This window comes from Biomphalaria glabrata, chromosome 12 (assembly GCF_947242115.1).
Source record: "Biomphalaria glabrata chromosome 12, xgBioGlab47.1, whole genome shotgun sequence".
NCBI classification, from domain to species: domain Eukaryota; kingdom Metazoa; phylum Mollusca; class Gastropoda; family Planorbidae; genus Biomphalaria; species Biomphalaria glabrata.
Genome location: NC_074722.1, coordinates 12,376,462 through 12,403,941, shown reverse-complemented (window position 1 = coordinate 12,403,941; position 27,480 = coordinate 12,376,462). Strand labels below are relative to the sequence as shown.

The 27,480-nt window shown below is 37.9% G+C and overlaps 1 protein-coding gene across 1 annotated transcript in view; it reads right to left on the bottom strand.

Moving 5' to 3' along the window:
- Positions 1-27,480, bottom strand: part of LOC106056143 (putative ferric-chelate reductase 1 homolog) — a 58,553-nt gene that overhangs the window by 22,382 nt on the left and 8,691 nt on the right. Inside the window, exons 2-8 of the mRNA XM_056006622.1 lie at positions 17,060-17,212; positions 12,208-12,359; positions 8,019-8,110; positions 7,471-7,573; positions 3,842-4,057; positions 2,476-2,586; positions 813-996 (exon numbers count right to left, since the gene is read on the bottom strand). Coding sequence (XP_055862597.1) covers positions 813-996; positions 2,476-2,586; positions 3,842-4,057; positions 7,471-7,573; positions 8,019-8,110; positions 12,208-12,359; positions 17,060-17,212 — 1,011 coding nt within the window. The remainder of the gene's footprint in view (positions 1-812; positions 997-2,475; positions 2,587-3,841; positions 4,058-7,470; positions 7,574-8,018; positions 8,111-12,207; positions 12,360-17,059; positions 17,213-27,480) is intronic.

The following is a 27,480-nucleotide window of genomic DNA, read 5'->3' as shown; positions in this document are numbered from 1 at the left end:
ACCTACAGGTGTATCCTATGTCCACCTACAGGTGTAGCCTACGTCTACCTATAGTTGTAGCCTACGTCTACCTACAGGTGTAGCCTAGGTCTACCTATAGTTGTAGCCTACGTCTACCTACAGGTGTAGCCTACGCATACCTACAGGTGTAACCCACGTCTGCCTACAGGTATAGCCTACGTCTACCTACAGGTGTAGCCTCCGCCTACCTACAGGTGTAGCCTCCGCATACCTACAGGTGCAGCCTACGTCTACCTACAGTTGTAGTCTACGTCTACCTACAAGTGTAGCCTACGTCTACCTACAGTTGTAGCCTACGTCCACCTACATGGTGTAACCTATGCCTACCTACAGATGTAACCTACGTCTACCTACAAGTGTAGCCTACGACAACCAACAGGTGTAACCTACGTCCACCTACAGATGTAGTCTACGTCTACATACAGGTGCAGCCTACGTCTACCTACAGGTGTAACCTAGGTGTACCTACAGGTGTAACCCAGGTGTACATACAGGTGTAGCCTACGTCTACTTACAGGTGTAGCCTACGACCACCTACAGGTGTAACCTACGTCTACCTACAAGCGCAGCCTACGTCTACCTACAGGTGTAGCCTAGGTCTACCTACAGGTGTAGCATAGATCTACCTACAGGTGTAGCCTAGGTGTACCTACAGGTTTAACCTACGTCTACCTACAGGTGTAGCCTACGACCACCTACAGGTGTAACCTACGTCTACCTACAAGCGCAGCCTACGTCTACCTACAGGTGTAGCATAGATCTACCTACAGGTGTAGCCTAGGTGTACCTACAGGTGTACGTCTTGCCCCAGGCTATGAAGACAAACAACTTCTCCCTGGTGTTGAACGTGAAAGGTGTGGGCGGATAGTCGCCAAACTCTTCCAGGACAACATTCATCTGTTCTGAGATGGGTTTGGTAAAGCGACACATGATGGTGCCATCGATCTTAGCTGCTTCTAGATTGGTCAGATTGTTCTGTGGAAGATGTATACGATTCTATCATTGGTTACGGTTTCCTTTAAACAGTATGTAGGATTATATTGAACCTAAAACGTAATAGTAATAATAATAATAATAATATTGTTTTTGTTGTTGGTAAAACTTATACATCTTATAGAGTGATTGTTTTGCTCTTGTTTTGCTCTTAATAACTATTGAATGTTAGGTTTTTAAAAAAGTAAACATTTTTTACCCTGGTCCCAACCCCCGAGAAAAAAAAACCCAGGCTAAGCCAAAGTTTAAATCTGCTAAACTTTATAATAGTCTAATCATCTAGTCGGTGCGCAAAATATTCTCGAATGCATAGGGCCTACATGCGGAAATACTCGAAGACGTCGTCTGTTCAAGATAAATATTTTGTAATATACATTTAAAAAAAAATATAACGGTCAATTTGAGTTTCCCCAGTCTGGTCAAAGAGCTAGCAATTCTTTTCCGAACGATATACATCAAAGTGTCAAATTTCTAGATCGTTAGAGCCGTTTTCGAGAACCGTGTCCACCAGGTTCCCTGAATGGTATTGTAAAAATGTTTTTAAAGGGATTGCCACCTACACACTAAATCATAATTTGAAAACTTTTATAGTTTATTATAATAAGAATAAGCTTCTAATCCGTGGTCGAAGATAGACGCAGTCTAATTTGCTATGAAATCGAAGATTCTTTGAAATACAGTTTTGCTTTGAAAAGCCTATTACACTCAAGGCACGGGTACAACACTACTGTATTGTTTCTGTGTGGAATGCATACTGAGATATGATATTTTGTACAAAGCTTAAATCAATTCACGCTATTTGTCTGTCTTTCTGTCTGTCTGGTAAAAAGTTTGTACACGTTATTTCTTCCACACCTATTGTCGGATCAAATTGAAACTTTGCCAAACTATTTATTGTCTTAGACTACTTAGACAATACATGAATCAATACAGAAAGTATCAGTTAGTGAATTAATTATTTTGATTAATACAAGGGAAACTAATCCTTCAGTATTCACAAATACGCTTAAATATGTAGGCCCCCTTAGATAATGGTACACGTTATTTCTCCCACATCCATTCACGAATCAAGTTAACACTTTAAACAATTATTTATTCTACCTAAGGAAACATGAATCAATTTAAAAATTAACAAATTAGTAGATTGGTATTTAATTACGTTGTTTAATATCAATTAAAGGAAAAACTTCTACATTATTGAGAGATATAGTTGTAAGTGCATAGTTCTTTCCCTTACATAAGCTTTTTTTTTTTTTTCAAGATTTTGTTTGTTTAAATCTCCCATGTTTCTTAGACCATATGCTAGAACTATAACATTCAAAGAACCAGAACTAGTCACGGTGAACAACTTAGATTTTGTTCAGGCTATGAAACTACCATCCATGCTGCTTAGTAATTGTATATTAGAGATATACTATTTGAATTAGATATAAAAACGATATGTATATATAAGGCACAAACCTTTGGTTCCCGGATGTTGTATTTGATTGCCTGGTTGACTGCAAAGTTAAAACCATTTTGTATATTCACAGTGTCAAACAGAGTTGTGCAACTGATTGTTTGGTCGTCTCCCTTTGTAGTAGAGAAATCAACTCAGTAATTATTTTTAAAAGCCTATTTCTTTGAGTTACATTTTGGTTTTGAAATGACAGACCAACAGAGACTAAGAGTATGAGAATATATGGAATATGGAAGAGAGAGAGAGAGAGAGAGTGAGAGAGAGAGAGAGAGAGAGAGTTGGATTCGACCAAAGGAGACGAGGGGAAGACAGTATCAAAGAATGGAAAAGTCTACCATTGAAACCGAACTCTACTTCTATCAAAAGAAAGCGAAATGGAGAGAAATGGTTAGCAGATCATGTGTGGTACTGTTATGGTGTGTGTGTGTGTTTGCTTCTATGGTGATAGTGAGAGGAAGTAAGCGATTGGTTGGTGGCTATAGAGTGAGGACGATGCAAGATAAGCGGCCCTGTCGTAAGCTGACTTGGGCACACCAGTCGAGTCCAGAATACCAGAGTGAAAAGACGTTTTGTTTTGTAGAGAGTTAGATTTAGTTTAAAAGATAATTGTATTTTCTAACTCAAGTGTCATATCTCATTTCATCTCATGTTGAATTGCTCTATATTCTAATCAAAGTTCTATTTAGTATTGCTCACAAAGAAGTTGGTCATGTTATTTAAGTTTTATAAATTAAGTTATAATACGCATACAGCGGTTTAGTTGTCTACCAGCAGTGTTGGTGTCAACAACCCTAAACTACAGGTGCCCAAACGGTACAGAAAGACTAACTAACGGGGTAAAAGTGGCGGAACGTAAAAACATATCACAAAGAGAGATAGAGATAGAGAGAGAGGGGGGGGGGGCAAAGGAGAGAAATATGAAAATGAAAAGAAGCTGAAAGAAAGAGAGAAGAAATGAGAATAATAGAGTGATAAGAGGAGAGGTCAAACAGAGAAATAAGAGAAGTGACAGAAGTTGAATGTGGGTGAGTAATATCGGGAGAAATTGGAGAAGAAAGAGCTATATCAGAGAGAAAAAATGAATAGAGTAGCTCTTATAAATGAAGAGATAAAGAGGAGAAAAAAAGAGTAGAGACAGACTGAAAGAGAGACAGAGAATAACAGAGAAAAAGACAAAGAGATGTGGATAGTAGAAAAAGTAAGTACACCATATCTATTATAACATTTGACGAAGATATAATTAAACAGAAGCGGCAGTAAAATTTTGAACTAGAACAAATAACATAACATTGTCTTTTAGATAGAAGAATGCGTCATTCTACGTTATTTTGTAGGTAGCAACAGTTCACTGTAAAGTATTAATCATACCATGAGTGCATCATGGGACAGCCCCATCGACACGTAGCCCTCAGCTTTGGCCATCATCTCGAAGCTGATCGTGCTGTCGTTGGTGTTCATCTTGTAAGTGAGGCCGGCTTTACAATTGTCGGCGCCGCTGCAGTATCGTGGGTAGAGCAGACATCCTTTGGTTTCTCCGCATTCGTCCCAGTTGATTAACGTCATAGCGGGACTAATTGTGTTCGTCTGAAATGAAAATGTATAAGACTTAGGGTTTAATAAAATTGTTTGTAAAAATGTTTTACATGTTTCGAATGTTCTTAGTCCAAACCTCCCGAAGGTCGACAGAGATGGCAGCAGGCAGGATGTGAATCAGGGACCATCGAGAAGTTCGAACGACAGTCCAGCGAGCATACCACATGACCAGGCAGCCACCCACTACTCTTTGTAATGCTCGCTAGACATTTAATTATAAAACCAAGAGTAATATAAATTAAGGATTTAGTAACACATACAAAACGAAAGTATATATATATATATTTTGTTCGTCCATCGTGGTTCGATGATGACCACTTTGTCATCCAGGGGGCTGAGGGCTTTGCACTGAGGTTTTATGTCTCCTCGTGTGGCTGGTGAGACCTATGTGAGCCCGGAATGTTCGGCTGCACACTGAGTAGGTTATTCCAGCTTGAGCTAGTGTCATTGGTCTTGCTTTTCTTCTCTGGCATTTTTCTTCTGCCAGCGTTGTTCTCTTTTCCTCAGAAACCTGAGCGCCAGTTTTCACAGCGCGACGCCATGATGCTCTGTCATGTTCCTCAGTGACTCTGTCTCCCAGGTGGCTGGGTGTATGCTGAACGCCTTCAGAGAAGCTTTGAGTGTGTACCTGAAGCGTTTTCTCTGACCGCCTTGCGAGCGCTTTCCTTCGCTTAGTTGGCCATACAAGAGTCGTTTAGGGATGCAGCGGTCTTCCATTCTGCAGACGTATCCTGCCCATCGCAGCTGGGATTGCGTCAGGATTGTGTGGATGCTTTGCAGACCCGCTCTTCGAAGGACTTCAGTATCTGGCATTTTGTATTGCCATTTGACATTCGGTATTTTTCTCAGACATGTCATGTGGAAGTGGTTCAGTTTCTTTGCATGTTTTCTGTACACTGTCCACGTTTCTGAGGCATAGAGCAATGTAGGGAGGATGACAGCTCGATAGATCCCTAGCTTTGTATTTGTGGTGATACCTCGTCTGTTCCAGAGGTTTTTAGAGTCTGCCATAGGATGCACTGGCCTTGGCAATACGCACGTCGATTGCATTATCGATCTTTCCGTTTCTGGAGAGTGTGCTGCCAAGATATGTGAACCTATTCACTGCGTTTAAACCATGTCCATTTATCTTGATGCTTGGATCCGAGTAGACTGTCCCTGGAGCAGGAAAATATAAGACATCAGTCTTTTTTGTGTTAATGGTAAGCCCAAAGTCTGAGCATGCTCTTGAGAAGTGACTGACGATACTCTGCAGATCATTTTCAGAGCAAGCATTTAGGGCGTAGTCGTCAGCAAATAGCAAGTCCCTGATTACTGCTGATTTTATTTTTGATTTTGCTTTGAGCCGCCTCGGGTTCTCCACTTTCCTAGACACGAGCCTTCATGCCATCATGAAAAAGTCTCACCATGGTTATGAATTTTTGTGGACAACCAAAGATTATGTCAATGGTTCCACGCTCTTTTCTGAAGCAGCACTAGCTTTCTGGTAGTAGACCATGTTCTAGGTGTTGCATGAGCCGATTTAGTAGGATGCGTGCGAGGATTTTCCCAGCAATAGAGAGAAGAGATTTTCCTCTGTGGTTGTCGCAGATTTGGCGGTTTCCTTTTCGCTTGTATAGATGGACAATTGTGGCATATTTAAAGTCTTGTGGTATTGACTCTTGTTCCCACAAATCATTAAGAACAGCTCATGAAGTTTTTCAATCAGGGCTAATCCACTTTTTTGTAGACCTCTGCGGGAATGGAATCAGTAATTCAGTATAAGAAGTGCCAATAGCTTGTTATGTGTCATAAAAAATGTAAATTTGGAACATGTGTTTTTACAAAGCTCATTCTGTCTATCTGTCTGGTAAAAAGTTTGAACATGTTTTTTCACCCATTTCCCTTTCTCTGATCAAATTAAAACTTTACACAATTATTAATTAAACCTGACAAGACATGAATCAATCAAAAAATTCCATATGTTTGAAAAAGTGGCTAGGAGAGAAACCGAGCCCGAGGTGAGCGTGCTGATGATGCGTTAGTTTCTGTTATAGGTACAGAATTTTAAAGATCTAAAATTTATTATCTGGGGTGTATCTTGTAATAGGAGGAGCGGTGGCTGAGCGGTAAAGCGCTTGGCTTCTGAAATGTGATCCCGGGTTTGAATCCTAGTGAAGACTGGAGCCGCGGTGGCTGAGTGGCCACCCTACCACCCACCTCCTCATGGATGCGCTTGGCTTCTGAACAATAGTCCTGGGTTTGAATTCTGGTGAAGACTTGGATTTTTAATTTCGGGATATTTGGGCACTTCTGAGTCCAACCAACTCTAATGGGTACCTGACTTAGTTAGGGAAAGTAAAGGCGATTGGTCGTTGTGCTGGCCTTATGACAAACCGTAGGCCACAGAAACAGATGACCTTTACATCATCTGCTGCCCTATAGACCACAACGTCTGAAAGGGGAATTTTTTTTTATCTTGTAATTATTCAGTCTTGTACGCAAGGAGATTGTGAACAAAGTCACTGCATATTAAAGCAGGGGTTCTCAATCTGTGGTTCACGAGCCCCCTTGGGTGTCGATTGACGATTTGCCAGGGGTCGCCTAAGACCATCGAAAATATGGATTGTTATTGTCTATTCTTCTATTGCTGTGTGTGTGCGTGTGGGTGGGGGTCGCTGCAGAGTGGGGGATTGTAAAAAAGGGGTCGCCGAGTTTAAAAGGTTGAGAACTGCTGTATTAAAGTGTAGGCTGAGAAGCCTTGTATGTGAATATCAAGTACATGATTATGTTAAACACTAGGGAATCCAGAACATTTAAGGGGGGGGGGGCGATTTTTTAGCCAATTTTAAACCCTATCAGAGACAAACAAAAAAGTGGTGTATATTACAATTAAAGCAGTGCTTCTCAACCTTCGGAAAAAACAAACAGTTTCGTTGCTGTCCCTTCTTTTCACAGCTAGGAGGTCTGGGGGAGCGCTGTAAGCTTCCCACAACTATCGCCCCTACCGCCCACCCTCCCTCTGGATCCACCAGTGTGTTAATTTAGGCCTATATTAGAGCACGATTTTTATTGTCACGTTATAAAAATGCAATGTCAAGTGTAGAAATGCATTATGTTAGTAAACCCAGATTTGGTCACTTACATTTCGAGGATATGTATAATTTGATGCCCATCATATGGCATGTAATGTGGGGGCCGGAATGCCTGGGTCGATTTTGACAACCAGTCCGCCACTGTGGCCTAGTAATTAATTATTCAAGTAGTTCGTGGAACATGTTTGGGAACACCGCTCTAATGTAATGTCTATACAATAAAACTGCTCCCCTTTTAATTACAAGACAATGTATAGCAACTAGTGCAGTCTTGAGTTAGTGCAGACTCTGCAGAGAGATCATTAATGAAAAAGTGAGATCTGAACTTACCACTTTAGCCCAGGGACTGAGTGACCCAGCTGTTGGTGAAGGGTTGACCACTGCGGAGTGCAGTCCAAAATAGAATTTGAAAAAACTTTGAACGACCGTCACACTAGAACAAAAATAATAGTAGCAAGAAATAGCAGGTTCTTTAATCAAATAAAAACAGACAAATAGTAACAAGCAATGACAGATTCTAGAAAAAAACAAAAAAACAATTCAAGCTTGGTTAAATTTAAATGGATTTTTCTGGTAATTATGCACAACAAATTATAAATATGAAATGTATGACAAATCAGTTGGAATTATGACAAATCAGCTGGAATGTATGACAAAACAGCTGCAATGTATGACAAATCTGATGGAATGTATGACAAAACAGCTGCAATGTATGACAAAACAGCTGAAATGTATGACAATACAGCTGGCATCTATTTCTTATTAAAAAAACAATTGTAAAGTTTTAAAACTCAGTTTTAACCAGGGTGCTGATATATTGAACTTGTAATTGTTTACTCGAGTCTAAAAGCCTTAAGTTGTACATTTATTCAACTTACTCAAATACAATCGGTCCAACGTTTTCATTGGGTGGTATCCAGTCCACAGTGACTGAACTCACCAGGTCTGTATTGTTGTGCGTGACCATGTTCTGTAAAATAAACAAAACACACACACACTTACATAATGATGAAGCACAACTGAGAAACCATCTTAATGTACACAATGTTCTACGTAACCAGACAATATCAATACGGACATGTTCATCAAAAGATTATGCTATAGTTGGTGTCAGATGTCCGAAAAAAAAATCTCTAAATTGTGTGTGAAACAGCCTAGCAAACATCAAATTAAACAAGAAATGAAAAGAACCAAATGGGTCTGGACTAGATATACAATACGAGGAACAAGAGGCCCTGGACTAGAAACCCACAGCGGAAGAGAAAGGCTTGCAGACCAAAGGGAACATGTAGATCATTATTCATAACAAAGTCAATCGATATTGTGGAATGTAGGGCATAATTATGCCTATTTAAAGATTTTAAGATGTAGTCGAACTGGTGTAATATGTTTAAGATTACCGAAAAAAAAGTATGTACTAACTAGACTACTAGTAGTACTAATTAATACTAGAAAGAGTTAATTTCTCATTTTTAACAATTCCTCTTTCTGGACTGAACCAGCATTCTAAAGTTACACTTTTTGAACCCAATATTATAAATAGAAAATGGCTAAAGGGATTTCAAAATAAAACATTTCACTAATGAGTCTCGTGTCTTTTATTGAGGTCTGATCGACTATTGACCGTCAAGAGGGATGGTCCAATGACATAGCTAAATTCACATCACATAATTATCACACGTGATTCTAAGATAAATCTTAAGGGTTTTTTTTTATTTTTCAGACGTCAATTATTTTAAATTTGCTTTAGTTATGCAGCAGAGTAGCCATCAATGTAAACAGTGAAATTGGTATCTTCTTGCAGGGCCGGCCTAAAGCATAATCAAACTAGGCAGACGCCTAGGGCCTTCGATTATCTAAGGCCTACCCTGCTTCATGATTTCAGCAAAATTCCATAAAGTACGTGCCAGCAACAAGGGTCGAATTTAAGTCAGAACAGGGCTGGGCTACTGCCTCGGGGACTTAACAAGTAAGGAGCACTCACAAGAAAGGGTCCTCCACAAAAGTCTCAAAGTGTTGACAGTTCAGCCTTTTTTTTAAACATATCTTTTTAGCATTTTTACCCACGATATCTTGGCAACCATTTCCGCGGAAGATTTTCTAATTATTTTGTCGCCTCAATGTCTAAATGTAGGTGGCAGGCAATAGTTTATCTCAGGTAGGGAAATCCCTGTATTTTCTTATGAGTGTGATTTCCTATACTTACCACGGCGATGTTCCAGAATTTCAGTCGTGGTGAGGCTTATTGTAACTCCTGGCGTGCAGCTTCTTAGAAGTGTTGGGAAGCTAGACAAAACGATTTGGGATGTAACATTTTTGATCTGGTAGAGTTCTGCATGATGCTCTACCCATAGCAAGTGATCACTGATGAGTACGTCATCTTATGACTCATCGGGCCCACTTGCTGATGGGAGGTCCAATGGCTTTTCTTCATACACTCGTATAATCCTGTGATGTTGCCACAGTCAGAACAAGATTGGCAAAGCTCTCGAAGTGTGTCTGGGAGAATACCAAACTGATCATGGCAAACAAAATGCTAACCTTCAACGCTTGTATAGCAAGAACACTTCTTTATGGTAACGAGAGATAGTCAACATACATGCACAAAGAACGTAAATTAAATCCTGGAACCATGACAGAATCCCTGCCTGCGGCTCAAAATGTGTATTTTTTGGAGGGATTGTGACTCCGATTAGGAAGTTTTGAAACTTGCCAGTACAAACAGTCACACAGTAACAATGGCAATGTCTTCAACTCCGAAGATTTAGGATGAGTGTAGTGTTTCATATGACTACGTAAGCCCAGTTGCGACTTGACTATTTTCCCGCATCACGCAGTAGCTATGCTCTTTGGATAAAGAAGACTACCTTGGCTTGGTCGACATACATGTGTCCAGCTTTTACTTATGCTGCCTACGACGCATAATGTGCATCTCCTGGAAGGATTATGTCTCCAACCAGGACGTTTTGAAACTGGCCAATATGAGAGGCATCTATGCTCTTCTGACACAGAGAAGACTACCCTAGCTCGGATATATCACCCGCATGCCAATTGGGAGAATTCCTAAACACATCCTCTGTGCTGAGCTTGAGGACGTAGTCAAACCCAAAGGACGCCGAAGACTAACCTACAGAGATGTCTGCAAGCGAGATATGGGGACAACAAGCATCAATGAACGTATGTAGGAGGAAACCGCGCAAGACCAGCAGAGAAACAGACTGAGTATTCTGGTATGAGCCTCGCCGAGACTAAAAGAAGGAATGAAGCGGCCACAGACAAGACAATGAGAAAGTAAGCTGCCCTATCAGATCGCCCTACGCGACTATTGTCTTTCGAGACAAAAGTAGCCATATTACGGTGAGTGTCGGTTAGAAACTCTATTGTGATTAAGTAAGAAGTGTCCACTTATATGTATATAAATGCAGTTATTTTACGGCAGTGAGTGACCCAGGGCCATACCCCCCACCAACTCAAAGATATACATTTTTTAAACTAAAATATGAAAATTAAACATTTTGTAAAGAGGAAGAATAAAAATTAAAAGACGCTCTTTTATTGTTATAGCAAAATTAGAGATATTACTATTATTTTTATTTTAATTTTTTTTTAAAGCTTTCGAAAAAGTGTAGGGGCCTCTACAAAAAAAAAAGATGCTTTATTGACGCCCTCCTCCCCAATTTACCATGAACATCAGATAGAAATATAGGCGCCTCTCTGGGTGTGGCGCTATCCCCTTAGGGTAGCGCCCAAGACATCGTGCCCCGTTTTTAGCCCTTACTACTCCTCTGCCTCCACATAACTAAATCCGGCCCTCCCAGCAGCCGCTCGGCCGCCACACACACTGTTCGTGACGAGAACAGGAAATACGCTCCCTGGCAACGCCCCACACCACCCCCCTTTCAACTTTATTTTATAACGATAGCTTTCATTTTACACAAAACAAAACACAAAATATCCCCACCCTCCAGAAAATTGAACTAAATGTTAATTTAAGAGATATAGAACGTGACATTTGTGTACTTCTAAGCCAGTGGTTTCCAAAGAGGTCCCTACCGACTCTCAGGGGTCCCCGGTATCAACCAATGTGTACGTTTTGACAATTCAAAGGGGTCAACGGGTCAAAAAAGTTTGAGAACCAGTTTTGTAGGGGATGCTTTTGAATATTGGAAAAGTATTATAAAGTATATAACGCATATTTGTTTGTAACCTATCAAATGAAGGCTTTTTAGTTGAACTAAAACACATTCTGTATCTTAACCCCAGTTAGTCTTTGTATAAACTACCTGGCCATAGATCTAGTCGAGCATAGGCAGTAATTAGCCTATGTCCTGGAGCCATGACAGATGACTCACGTACGCACACGAAACGTATGGTATGATTACAAGGCTTCTAAATTTAGTGCTGTAGTGTTTTGGTTGTGGAATTACTCAGCGCAGTTGTCACTTTCCACAATTTATACATTTTAAAGTTTTGGACTTTTTTTTTTTGGCTTGCTGTAATTGTTGTATCCGGTGTAGGAAGTGAAGGAAGTGTCGAGAAGTTGTTTCAAAAGTACTTGATCATTTTTGTTTGCACTTTGTAGCACTGCAGAATCCAATTCTCTTTACTTTTACCTTTCTAGCAAACAAGAATCTCAATACAAAGGAAGCATAAGACTTTCATTCAAAGACTCTAACCTGTTCTTAAAAAAAACAAACGACTAACTAGCTGCTATAAATGAGATTTTATACGAAGATCAACTACTTCGCATTGGAATAGTTAGAGCTCAATTCTTTTTTTTTTTTAATTTAGTTGGCAACAGTGTAGGTCAATTTAGCGTCCTTGACATTGGTTAGTTTATCCTGGATCTCTTCAAAGGAGAGCCCCTAAAAAGAAACACGGCTCACTTCTGTTACAAGGGACGATAACTCGGGTCTGCCGTCTGGCTACATAGGGAAGTTCTAGAATCTAGATTATGGGAAGTTTGGGTACTTCATTCCTTATTCATCGTGACCTCTCCCTCTAATTATTCAAGAAGACCTTATGGAAAATTTCTTCCTAAAGCCTGGACTGGACGGAAAGACTTACATGCCTCTTGCCCTGACAGTTGATGTAGTTGAGCTTGTTGACTGGCCTCAGGTTGGTGAACTCTCCTATGATGTCCTCAGGATTCCCCTCAGCCATTCGTGCACGTACCTGTACTCCTTTGAAGACTGCACCACTCGGGGAGTCCACGGTGACTGTAGAGTTTAAATTTATATATATATATATATATATATATATATGTGTGTGTGTTTGGCTGTGTGCGTGTGTGTCAGAGAGAGAGAGAGAGAGAGAATAAATCTACTAAATTAATGGAAATACATTAAAAAAATAAAATAAAACAATAATAGTATTGGTACACTATCGTACTTTATTGAATATTTTTTTTTAAGTTTTTTTTTCTGTGACGCTTATGGTTTGGTTGGCCTACGTATTTAATTAATAAATGTATTGATCTTCCCTAAGAATACGGATACCCCTTGTTCTAGAGAAGGAAAATAAACATAAAATATCAATTTGTTTCAATGAGTTAACTTTTTAAAGTGTCCACAATGTCAGTTTATGTACCGGTACCAAATAATTTGTTATATCCTTTTATAGTTATAGCTTTGTACACACAAATAGACGCATTCACGAAGTCATTTTTCTAACTAGGATCAAGAAAAACATTAAAAATACTTTAAAACAAAAAAAAAGACAACGTTTAGAGCGATTGGTTTCTTTTAATAACTACCCCCCCCCCCTCCTACTTTTCTACAAGAAAAGAATCTGGTTAATGTCTAGATCTACTAGTCCAGAGATGGGCAAACGTTTTTTTTTTTTTGAAAAGCGGACCAAAAACTTAAATGGAAACAATTTTGCTGGCCATATTATATATATATATATTTATCTAAAAAACTACAGAAATTTCGTATTTGATTGATTGATATCAAAATGAAACTAATGCGACGCATGATACAATTGTTTTGGATAAACTCGTCATAAAGTGCTTCAAATTTAAACGTATTTATTTTTAAGAGTTCACTAAGGTTTACCTATCACATTGTTTTTCTATGTATCTTTACTGAAACAAAAACTGTTTTCAAAGGTATGAAGATTTAAACTTTGCACTAATTCTATCAGCATGGCATTTTAAATTTGGAAAACTGGATTTCGCCTGTTAATTGCCTCCAATTATCTTCATACTTCCTAAGATAGTCTTCCTTCAGTCATTGAATGTATCCTCGTGGAATGCGACAATTCAATTTTAGCTAGATAATTGGTAAATAGAAGTTGTTACATGAAATATTGTATGTAATTTCAACAAACTGATTTTTCCTAGTATCTTAACATTTAATTTTTTTATTTGACAGAAGATTTTGAAAAAAATGCAAAATTCGAGACTATAACAAATCCTAAAATATTTTATATTGAGCAGGCTAATTTTTATTCTGATACATAATACATACCTTCGATAGAAATTCTAAATTCTCCCGAAAAGGCGGCTTACACTAAGTCACATTACTTTCGTGCAGTTAAGCGCATTAGAGTTTACAGATTACATGTAATTAAGGAACTCTTGTATTGTCTGTAAGTAAGACCACAGGAACAAATAGTATTTGCAAGGATTGCTAACACATTGACGATTTGTTTTATATTTAGGATTTAGACAATAAACACCAAATGAACAGTCACTTCTTTGAGACATGTTTAACGTTCACCAAAATTGTGTACAAAGCAAGAAATCTTGCATCATACAAATTCTAATTAATATTCTTTTTTTTTTCAATTCGTATTAAAAGTTATTTTAAAGCTTGAGTTTTAACATTATGTGAGAAAATATTATTTTAAATTATTTTTAGTAAACTTGTGGCGAGCCAGATTAAACATTTTTGCCTACCAAAGTTTGACCATCACCGATATAAGGGACAAAACCCCACATATTTAGCCTTATTTCTTAATACTGAAGGATGGATTTTCCTTTTTGGCATCAAACAAAATAATCAATTACCAGTAATTAATTGACTAATTGGTTAATTAAAAATAATGATTCATGTATTGTTTGGTAAAATAAATAGTTATGCAAAGTTTCCACTTGATCCAAGAATGGGTGTTTGAGAAAAAAAGTGTACAAAACTTCTATCAGGCAGACCGAGTGAGTCTATAGAAACTTTGTTTAAACGTCCAGTGGATTTGTGTCTGTTGTATAGTTGTATCGCAATGATCGTAATGAACTGTGGGAAGGAGGCTCGAGGAGCCGGATAGCGCCCAGTCACGGGATGGAAATGGCCCGCGGGTCGTATCCTGTGTATCACATCTCTACCTTTTTGAACGTTTTCTATAGCTTGACTTTATCCTCGTCATCCTTGGGTTAGGGTTAGACTCGAAATAATCAATGACTCTCAAGAGACTCTCTCCTCAGCCAGGGATGAAGAATTAACAGTTTTAGTACTAGTGTTGTTACAAGAGTAGTATTTGACTGTACACAGCAACCTAGGATTTCTTTACGTCTGCTGCTTAATTGTCAAAACAAGGTATCTGTGTGTGTGTGTGCACTTTCGCGCGAGTGCATTCGTCATTGTCACTAAAAGAAAATTGGGTCATACAAAGATTTCCATTAAAAAAAACAACAAGATTCCAAAGTATGGACTAATCATTGAGGCGTGTCTACTAAACAGAGTACCAAAACACATCAAGATTGACAAATTGATTAAGTCTATAAAAAAGAAAACATGTTTACAAGAAAATAGGATGTCGATCTTATTTATTTGTTTCGTATCGTAACGTCAATCTTTGTTTTGAAGCAACCTACATGACCTTTATGGTACGTTCTTACATTGTGTGGGCATGGAAAAGGACTTGAATACTTACAGGAACACGGGTTCAACGTTTCCATAAATTGAAATAAAAAAGACAAAATTTGTATGTATAAGTACAACATGATATTAAATTGTACCACAGATCTCGAATCCACATTTGATTTACTATTTCTTATAATGTAATAAATATTCACTCATTTAAAAATCCTCAATACTAAGTGTTATGGTGTGTCTGTGTGTGTATATTGACTAATATTTTTTTTTAAGGATTGACTGCATGTGTGGTGTATGAAACACGGCTGACATAGAGAATCAGGTGTGACTATTGAATGATGACATCAATAGATTTTAATTAAGTTGAAAGATATTTGTTAAAAGTTTTTAACATCTGTGAGTTGATTTGTGTTTTTTTTATCATTCCTCTTATCAGATTTCAAATTCATGGGTGGAACCTGGGTAGAGGCAGATCTCGAAAACAGCACAAATAATTTTCGTAGAAATCTGGCAGATTATGTACTTTGAGTGATTTGAGAAAAAAAAATCATTACTAGCTAATTGGCCACACAAGGAAAACTCTAGTTAAACAGTTATATGTACCGGCATCTTTTTGAATGTGAGGAAAAAATCAATACTTTTCTTGTATTTTAACGTTTATTATTAATTTATAATATTATCAATTTGTTAAAACTGAATTTTTAAAAAATTGCGCGCAATAAGAATTAAAATATAAAATGCGACACTGTTTAATAATGTAATAATAAAACAATTTAAGTTGGCTAATTATAAAATAAAATTGTGTTAGACATTTAGTATCATTGCAGTTGTGAATTATCTCGCATCGAGGCGCGAACTGAGAGTTAAATAAAAGTTAGACAATCCATCACTGAGGACACGCACTGAAAATTAAATTTGGTCTGACGTTGAAGACATACGTCAGCGGGTATTCCCGCATGTATTCACAGTGGCGAATTTAGGACTTTACCATCAGTTAGGGCCCGGGGAGCTTGACCTCTTTGGGGGACCCTGCATTTTGCATAGTATTAAATATTTAATGTAAAAAACACTAATTTAGGGGGCCCGGGGGTAATTTCAAATTCTCCCCCTTCCCCCACCCTAGCTACGCCTCTGGGTATTCAGGATTAAAGAATTAAAAAAAGAAATAAACATTCATTTTATACTTTATCATTAGAACTTTTTATACTCTGAGTAGACTTATACATTTGCTTAACTAGGATTTTGTTTCGGGGGTTGAGATTCGGGGTGGGGTAAAAAATGTTTTTTTTTAAATCTATCATCTATTAGTTATTGAGAGTAATGTTCTCACTGTTACAAAAGTTAGTCAGCTGTATGAAAGATATGTATCAATGTATTATGTCAATGTATAAGCGATTGAGTGTGTGCGATGTAGAAATAAAGATGGTCAATGTTAAAGGTAATAAAACTACAAATCATAAACTTACTAAGTCCTAATGTTGTTCTCAATTTTTAAAATATTCCCCAAGCGATGTGTATTCTGACTCAACATGTTCTTTAATACCACAAGCTATCCATTTTTTTTTTTGGCTTATAAACCTCTTTTAAGGGCTTACGCCCTTTTTTTTTTTTTTTTTTTAGTACTGTATTTCTCTTTTTGGTTATTCCCCGCCTCGCAGGGGTTGTGTTTGAATATCAGGGAGATGGTAGTCCTGTTATCTCCCTCTTCGTTCACATGTACTGACAATCTAGTGTAAATACTCATCTGAATTAAATCTACATTATTATTTGACTATATTTGACTCAAAATGGTGACTATATTCATCAAAAACTACAAAGAACACAAATATATAACATTTATATTTATATATTTGCTATTAATATTTCGAATCTTATAAATTATCGACGTTACTTCCAAGGACAAGATAGTGACGTATCCATGTATCAATCTACTTGTCTTTATTTCAATATGTTTTGTTTTACTTAAAATACTTGCTACTAATCGTATGTATATATACATATCAGTGCGGTGCTATTACATGTTGAGTTGTTGATATATCAACAGGGTGGTGTTTCCGAGCATGGATTTGATTGGTTGCAAAGATCAAGGCGGCAAATACATTTACCTGTGACTACTTGACCAGGAATGTAAGTCGTAGTGCTCGTTACCCTGTAGACTGACCCGTCCAGCTGGCTTTGAGTGCCCCGGTGTTTTGGCATCATGTTCATGCATGTATCTCCTGGAGCTCCCTGAGGATATGCCCAGAGAAATGGCAGGGCTGAAATAAAGGACATTGATGACATTACTCTTCACAGATCTTACTGCGACACATACAATAAATAACTCGAGCATTATTGTTGTTCATAAATAACCAACTAATGATGATGTTTCATTTCATTAATCCTCTCAACTAAAAATAAAATATATCAGAAACTCAACTCTTTGTTACCGCAACCATGGGCATAGCCAGGAATTTTTTCGGGGGTGGGGGTGGGGGGTTTAGGGGATTTTTTTTCTCCCCCCCCGGCCATATATATATATATATATGTGTGTGTGTGTATGTGTGTATGTGTACTTAATTAATCTTTATTCCATTCTGACCCTTCATTCTTTCGGAAGACGTTTGTTCTACTCTGGAATAGGTTCTTCCTGGAGTGTACACATCCTGCCCTTGACAACAAGGTGGTCTGGGGAAGCGAAATCCGCAGCTGGGTTCGGGGCGAAGCCTCGCCACAAGCATTATTTCAGGTAGTTAAAGCCAAAAAAAAAATGCATATTATGAGGTATCTACAGTGCATTATTTTGCTATTAAAATGTTTAGTTCAAAAACCTAATATGCTATTCTTACGTACTTAGGACTTAAATCCTCCCGCGCCTTTCGGCGCATTGGGCGGCAAGCTGCCTCCTTAAAAATCTGTCACTGGCAATGTCTAAAGCCTCTTCCTGCCTGGAGCCCACTGCTCTGAGGACCTCCATGAAAGTATGGCGCCAAGTTGTACTAGGATGTCCCTTTTTCCGCTTTCCTCGTAATGGCCTCCATGTCATCGCAACTCATAGTATGCGTAATTCATTTTGTCGGAGAACATGTCCCACAAACCTCATGAGACACTCTGTCACCCTGCCTTACCAAGTGGTCGACTCCCAGTTCGGCATAGCATTTCCTTGATTGAGACCCGATCTCTATAAATGACTCATGAAATCCGTCTTAGCCATCATTTAGTCTTTCGGCAGATGACTATTTACTGCTATTTATTAATGGAGCCCAGCGACTGGTAGAAATTTTGTAACCTCTCTTGGCTACGCTCTTGTAATTCGCTCATAGAGTTATGAGTTTGTAATTTGCTTTTTTTATATTGAAGAGGTGGCTTTTAGCTTCAAACCTCGCTGAATAGGTGTTTTAAACACAAAACCCATCTTGGCTACGCTCATAGCATCTGGTGACTGATGTAAGCTTTAGTCTTATATTGAAGGCGAGGTTTTATCTTAAAAAAACAATTCGGAGGGGGTTTGAAAATCAAAATCTTCCTTAGCTATGCTCTTGAAATTTGGGGATTGTCGTTTGCATTTTTTTTTTGTTTTATAGAAGAGGGGGATTTAACCGCTAAATCCCCTGGTAGGGGGTTTTCAACTCCCCCTTGGCTGCGCTGGGACAAGTGATGGTTTAATATTAAAATCTCCAGTAAAATAAACAAAGTCAAAGCTAAAAATCAGTGAATAAATTCCGCTCCCAGCCCCCCCCCCCCGTATTTCATTTCAGGGTGGGAGTGGGGGGTTGAACCCCAAGAACCCCCCCCCCCCCCACCCCCGGCTACGCCCATGACCGCAACTGTTATCAACTAACTTTATTAATAAACTAATTTACATATAAATCTAATTTTACATATAAATCTACATGCCCCTAACAAATTACTCATACAAATATAAACAAGAAAAATACTTTTAAAAACAACAACAAAGATAGTATGAAATGTTATTGCTTCAATGGTAATGGAATTGTAATCTAATTATTCATAGTCGATAACAATACACGAAAAAAAATTTACCAATTAGTTAATCATTTAGTACTAATTATTTAATTTTGTTTGGTATAAGTAGACTAAACCCTGTAATTTTAAGATAAATGGCAGTAAATAGCAGTTATTTTCCCTTAGATAAGCTTTGGGTTTAAAAAGGATTCTTTTTTTTTCTATTGCTTGTTTTTATATATTTTTTGTTAATTTACAAATATAGATATACGGACACATGGAGAGAGAGAGAGAGAGAGAGAGACAGAGAGAAAGAGAAGATTAGATAGATAGATAGATAGATAGATAGATAGATAGATAGATAGATAGATAGATAGATAGATAGATAGATAGATAGATGTCGCCTTGTATTGCTCAGATTTGAATCAATACTACCTCTTATTTTATAACTTGCTTTGTATTACTTCGTCCAATAAACCTACATTTGTGTTACACGCAATGGTTGTGACTAGAGATTCGTGTTATAACCCTAACTTGTATAAGCCGAGGGAGACATTCTAGACTCCCCAATGTTCTCTAGAGTCAACAAGTTGTGAATGGAACGTAACACTCGACACGAGTTCTTTCATTGGATCGAAACATTTCAGAGATGGCGTCTGAAAACTAGACTTCACATTATGCTCGCACACAAAAGAGATATTGTTTAGGTTTGCTATTTAAACATTTTTTGTAGATGTACTTATTGAACGTGTTATAATTATAAACAAGACAGTATATTCGAAAATGTGAACGATACCGATTATAAGAACCGTTTTGTTTCTATATCGATAACTCGATGCCAGCCTTATAGAAACATTTATGCAAAAACTATTTTATTAGGTATATAAAATTTGTATTTTTTTAAATGCGAAAATCATTAACAAAAATACATTTAAAAACACCGAATAATAGTAGTATACTGCTCTTTATAAATATCCACACAATCCTGATGCAGTCCCAGCTGTTAAAATGAGCCTAGTCTCCATTTTATACATACACTATTCAAAATTTAAGCAGTAATACTGTTCCACATAAATACTCTAGCACCACAAATTAAATTAATGTAGATACGCTACGGGTCAATAAAATATAATATGCAGGACACATCTGCAGAATGGAAGAATGCCGCATCCTTAAACGACTCCTGTATGGCCAATTAAGGGAAGGAAAGCGCTCACAAGGTAGACTTCTTCTTCTTCTAGCCGGCTTTATTGCTGCTGAGCTGTGAACTCTTTTGCAGACTGTGCCAAGGAAAAAAAGTGTGCTTTCTTCAGTTGTTCAGCACTGCCATACAGGGTGGTGGTTATGTTGGGCTGTAGTGGAAGTAGGGTCTGCCTAAGGTGGATTAGGGAGGGGCATTCAAAGAGGATATGGTTTACGGTTTCAAAGGGGTGGGCGCAGTGTCTGCAAAGGGGTAGTTGTGTGGAGTTTATTTTGTTCAGGTGGTAATTTAATAGTGGTAAGTGTCCTGTTCTTAGTTGGAAGATTGTAGATTGTTCTTTGCGGGGGAGGAAGTTAATACTGTCCAGTTTGTTAGGCGTAGTCATTTCTTTGTACATGGCTCTGCCTGTGTTTCCTGATGCCCACTGGTAGACAAAGAAAACGCTTAAGGGACACCCTCAAAGCGTCTCTGAAAGCCTTCAGCATAAACCCATCCACCTGGGAGACAGAAGCACATGACAGAGCATCATGGCGTCGCGCTGTGAAAACTGGCGCACACATTGCAGAGGACAAGAGAACAGCGCGGGCAGAAGAAAAGCTTCAGAGAAGAAAAGCAAGGCCAATGACATTAGCTTCAACTGAAATAACCTGCTCAGTGTGCAGCCGAACATTCCGGGCTCACATAGGTCTCACCAGACACATAGACTGGCACAAAGACTTAGACCAAATAGACTAATTAAAAAAACATCGTATATCACTCGAACACAGCTACCATCTCTTAAAGAGCTTTTTCATGAAAGATACCTTTCCAAAACACTCACTATTCTTAAAGACAACCTGCACCCATTAAATCACTGTTACATTAGATCTGAACGAAGTGGTCGTCTCCTTTCCATTAAGACTAAAACAGAAAGATTTAAAAACTCCTTCATCCCACTTTCAGTCAGAGTGTTACAAGGTCATCTGTCGTCATCGAGAAGTTCATAGAAGTCTAATTTATAAAGCGCTGGTTGTGAGTGTGTTTGTGTTTCATGTGTGAATGTTCGTATTTGCATCTATATTGTTATTGTACAGTAGTAACGCTGAGGTTGTCAATTGTAGTCAAACTGATATTCCATTTGATTGGATCAATAAAATTTATATTATCTTATCTTATATATTAACCAGAATTAACATGAATGCCACTACAAACCATAAGAAGAAGAGTTAATTCTTATCTTATCTTATAAAATAACGGTACAAGTAAAGAATAACACAAATGCTCAAAACTAAATGATCTGATATGAACGTCACCAGTGCAGTGCTATGTCTTCCTAGTATTTTATAATTCCGATGTCATAACATGAGTGATACCGGACTTTATAACGTTGACAGATTGACTAGAAAGCTATTAACCAAATTTCGTTGTTAGCATCCTAAGACTTCCATCCAAAGATTTGACCTGCCCAGAAAGGAGGCAGTGGATTAGAAAGCATTTATAACCTGCGTAAGACACAAGTTGTACAAATAAGATCCAAACTTCACGCCTCTGGAAACAACAAATACGACTGAACCGATTCATGTAAACCTTAAGAATACCAATGTTAATATTGGTTTAGATTTAGATGACACAGGCCATGAATTCGCAAAAAGGTCCAAACAAATTACTTCACTGAAAACTTCCGGCTTTGTTATAAGTTGACAAGATCGATGACAAACTAGCATCTTTAACGTGGTTAAACATTGGACACTCAAACCCCCCCCCCCCAAAAAAAAACAAAAACAAATAAACAGAGGGCTTCGTCACGGCTCTGTACAAGACAGAGTTCTAAGGACTAACAAGTTATGAAAAGCATATCCTGAAAGTGTTTCCGACTGATGTCAAATGTTTTGTAAATACAGGGGAAACAACTGAGTGCACAATGACAGGATGTAAAGCTTTGTCAGAATCTGGCTATCTAGGCCGTCACGACCATGTTGAGAAACTAATTCCCCCACATCTGGCCTTGACACATAGTCTCATTTGAGAAATACTACTCCTTACTATAAATACTCATTACTGGGGTCGACCTAACAGACACTAGACTTCAATAGACCAGATCTTTTTTTATCAACAAATATATGCAAATCTGCAATATATATTGACATTGCAGCATCACTATCCCACAACATTTAAAAAAAAGTGACAAAAGAATACAATTTGAAGAGATGAGTTTGGAGATTAAGCTGCTGGGAAGTTTAAATAAAACTACACTATTCCCTATTGTGATCTCAGCCGAAGGTGTGGTGACCTATGACCTAGTATTCTAGTAGACATCTTCGTGACCTTGAACATTCCGTTGAAGATTCACATTACTTGTCGCAGACCTACCACATCTTAAGTATTACTTTCAAAGATCACTATTTAAAGGAATCTCGATCCAAAGAATTTGAAACAGTTTTTTTTTTAATTATTATGTTAGAAACGAACGAGTAGTCATTCTCTGGCCATCCCAGGGTCGAGTTTCGCTAAAGAGAAACAAAATTCATCGTAGTCCCTTTATCAGTTTCCACCGAGGAATTTTCTGGTAATGTGGCAGGTCTGCAGCAGTACCGCCCTCTAACAGGCAACGAGAATGTTCCTAGGAATGCCAAGGGCCTTGAAGGTATCTGTGAGGTCAGTTGTTATTATTCCCTCGGTTGATATAACAATGGGGTATATTGTGTTGTTTTAGATAATTTCCGTTAACGCAGTAATCTCCACGCCTAGGTTCCCATATTATTGTTATTATATTGATAATGATAATAATATATGATATTGTTGTAACTCTGTTCCCGCACTCACATATATTATGCGCACTAGCGCGCTGTACCACACGAGGGATGGAAAAAACAGGACAGGAATGAGAGACATTGTGGATTTCGGCTAAGTTGTAAAGAAGTGACTTATAGAACTTTGCATCCTGTTGGGTTGTGTGTCTCGAATACTTTATTTAGATAGTTATTAAAGCATTGTAACTGTTCCTTTGTTGAATACATAGTATAGATTTACTACAATATTATCATTTCCATTGTATAGCTAGGTTATGAAACACAATGTAGGTTCAAGGCCAGGTTAGAACGTCAAAGATGTAAACGAAAAATTATATAAACATTTATATAGGTCAGCTCCATAGGGTTAAGGTCAACTCTATAGTGTGTAAGTCAGGGGTTCTCAACCTATGGATTGTTATTGTCTATTCTACTATTGTTTGGTGTGTGTGTGCGGGGGGGTCGCGGCAGAATGGGGGATTGTAAAAAGGGGTCGCCGAGCTTAAAAGGTTGAGAACCGCTGATGTAAGTCAACTCTATAGTGTAAACATTAAATCTATATGGTATATGTCAACTTCATAATGTATAAGTCAACTCCATAGTGTTTAAGTCATATCTATATGGTATATGGCAACTCTAAAGTGTATACATCAAATCTATATGGTATATGTCAACTTCATAGGGTATAAGTCAACTCAATAGTGTATAAGTCAACTCAATAGTGTATAAGTCAACTCAATAGTGTATAAGTCAACTCAATAGTGTATAAGTCAACTCAATAGTGTATAAGTCAACTCAATAGTGTATAAGTCAACTCAATAGTGTATAAGTCAAACCCCATAGTGTACAGAAACACACATAAGTTAAATGTAAAGTGAGATGAGATCAAAAACAAAGCGACACTACAAAAGTAAAAACATGTTAATACAAATCAATATATTTCACAAACCAAAAAATCCAGTCGTTTATAAAAAAACAATCTCCAATGTGATTGCCAGAATTAATGTTATTTCTTTGTCAACGAGAGCGACAAAGAATTAATTTGGCACATACAAAAAAAAAACTTTGTGTTCAAATATTTATTTAAAAAGAAAAACCGTCTTTGTACGGGGTGTATAACACAAAAGAGATAGAACTGATCTCAGTAAAAAGAAAAAATCAACAACATAATTCTTAGCTCAGGACGTTGACGGTGAATACAAGTTTGTAATCAATTCAATCACTAATGAAGTGGGGTCTTTCTGAAATTCTAATAAAATATTGTCACGCAGCCACGAGTTTATGTGCGAGATTTCAGCTCGTCAAGATGAGAAGTTGTCAAAAACTAGATGGTTTCAAATTTATGACTGAGACAAAGTGTGAATAAAATAGTTGTAATTAAAAAAAAATATTTGACATTTATTTATTTTCATTCTTTCTTCCTTTGGATTAAAGTCACTTCATGTTGTACAAATTTATCGACTCCAGTCATTCTGGGTGTCGGTGAAAACGGAAAAGGAATCGACTCTTGCTTCTTTGTGTATGTAGTCGAGTATTCTGTTCCAGAATCGAAATCACCCCCGTCCAAGCAGCACAAAGCGATTAGAGTTATTCATCTGAAGATGTTGTATACAATAAGAACGTCACGTGACTTTGGAAATACTACTTATGTCTTTGTTATACCAGTGAATAGATAATTACATAGAAGGAGTCTTTAGGAGCTCGTCCTTTCATAGGCGAATAGTCGAGAAGAATTGAAGCTATAGAGTGGAGCTGATGTAAAGTTGTACTTGCTAATCGGCCTTATTTGGCTGAATCGAATACAGTATGGGATTTGTTTGTTTAAACATCTTGACCTTTTAAAACTGACTAAGCTATTCAGTTTTATTTAATAGTGGAATCTGTGAAACTGGTAGCGAATAACTCTTAAAAGAAACACTGAAACACACTGAAAAGAGATTCAGTATTTTTATAACAAAAATTCTAAGTCAAATAAAAACTTGAAATTGATTGGGACCACAGTCCTGTTACATTTTCGTCTACGGCCGGAAAACAAACTATATAGCTAGCTTTATTTTTTCTATTGGTATATCCGGTGTTCAAACTACAGGCAGTGTTGATAAGATGTGTTATACAAGAGGATATAATAATTGTTTTGTAACACTATTACAAGCACAGCACAATTACATTTTCTTAAGCTGTTCCGTTTGTACTTTATTTTGTGTGTGTGTATGTGTGTGTATTTTTTGGCAACATTGAAGTTCAATTTAGCAACCTTGACATTGATTAGTTTATCGAGAAAATACTCATTCTATACTATCTATTATATATTAGTAAAATACACCTGACTAGGGTCATGAAATCTCTTAAACTGTCGCAATAGCACTAGGGAAGAAGGAGTATTTGTACAAATTTGTCCTAGTATATGGGACGAGGAATGTGCCTTTATCTTTGTGTCTTTCAGAGTATTTTATTAAATTTTGTTTTTGTATTTGAAGATTATGGTTCAGCATAAACAAGATATATCTAGATTCTAGACCTATTGTCATTTCTCTACATTCATAAGGGGTTAAAAAAACAATTAAACCAAACTAATGTTTCTTTTTATTTAGAGAACACAATACCAAAATAAATAAATGTAGAGTAGGACACGGAATGTAGCATTGAATTGGGGCCTTCGGAAGATTGATAATTTTTTTTTCTCCTGGCCTGAAATGTGCTCAATAGTCGATCCATTGAAGGATGCTTAAAAAGTTGAGAGTTGTCATTGTAATAAAAATGGGTCGAAAGGTGTGAAAGTGGTTGTCTGTGGTGTTGGCGGGCCGGGGGCGGGCGGGGCCGGATAAGTAAAAGTAAACATTGTAAACAATTAACGAGCCCCAGAATATGAGTTGCGCGTATGTGTCGGAAAGAGAGAGAGAGAGAGAGAAAGGGGGAAGGTGTTCCGGCCATAATAAACAATATAAAGCCTGGGAACAATCAGCGGGCATAGCCGGTGTTTACTGCTAGTATAGTATATATATAGTTGTAACTAAGACATAATGAAACAGTGCCGTCACGAAACATGAAAAAAAAAAAAAAAGAAACCTCAGACTATCTAGATCTATGTTTAAAACATACAAAATTTATTTCTATTTCCTCTGAATTAAACAAGGGACCTAAAAGAAAATATCTGATTTTGGAAATAGCCTGTACAAATACTTTTTTCAAATGAAAAATTTAAGCTTGGAAATGCCAAAACTTCTTAACTAAAGTAAGTCTCTACTCGGATACCAATGTACCACAGTAAGTGCAGCATCCAAAGACCTTGGGAATCAATCAACACGATCCGTTTGCTATTGGAGTGTTTTGAAACGGTCATTCCCCCACTTTCCTATACACACAAACACACATATACACAAATCCCTGAGTGTGTAAATCCTTCATTACACGATAATATTGATTTGAACCCCGACCTCGTCAATCTTCCTCCCCCTTTTTTGTTTTCTAACTTTTCCCCATTCAGCTGCAAAGTTAAATTTTGAAAAGTAAAACTTAGAAAAGAAAAAACCAACAACAGAAAACAACGTTATAGCTTGAGAAGAAGGAGAACTGAACATTTCCGGAAACGTTTTTGGCAAAGGGTATGATCAATTCTGACACAGAGGCATAGGGACATAATGGTCTGTTATTCGGGCCTGTAATCCGTAAATTATAAGTCATAAGGTTTGTGTCAGCCGGTGTTATGACTCAGAAAAAGGAAGAGATACAAGGCCAATCCTGGCCTAATTATGTAGGCCCAGTCGTTGTACTCTACCTATGTCCGTACAGTCTTCTTACTAGGTTTAGTTTAAACATGCATTGGCTAACTCCCATAAACACACACACACACACTAGTTAGTAGCCCTAATTCCTTCCTTTCTGCGCCCTAAAACACAAACACACACACGCTCACACATACCAAAGATGGTGGGTTGAAAAAACATGATCTGAATACTAATGCAATGCAAGGTAAACATTGGCGAACTATTGAATGTGAACATATCCAACATTGTCGAGAACGAGCCACAAGAGATGAGGTGGGTGGGGGGGGGGGCGAGTTGGTCGAAAGGTTAATCGTTTACCTGCCCAGGGAAGGCCGATTGTGAGTTGGCAACGAAGTTTTCATTCGTAAATTCAAGTTCTAAATGGGTGCCTGACTTTAGCCAGAGCCGGCCTAGAAGGTTAGAGAGGGGTCAGGAGCGTACATTCTGCGCCGATGATGCAACGTGTAGAGGCTTTACGCTTGCTGCAGCATACGTGCTTATAGGTACCCGGTGCGTACATGTTGTGGGTGTGGGTGGAGGGGTTTGGAGCTACATGCTGTGCTGGACTAAAGCTACATGCTGAGAGGGACCTGGAGCCTAATGGTGGGAGGGACCTGAAGCGTACGTTTCTCGAGTATGCTACCCTGAAGCGCTGGGTCTTGCCGTCTTGGATAGCCACCCTTTCTTGCATTGGCAGGCCCCGTCACAGCTGTCAAAAAAAACGTAGTTTGACCCTTGCTTTGTTCACATATCAAGACCAGACTTACAAACTAATAACTTCCTTGATTATGCTAAATGTTGTCCATCTAAAGTAACACAGAGAGAGATCGAGGGAGTAAATGCCAACA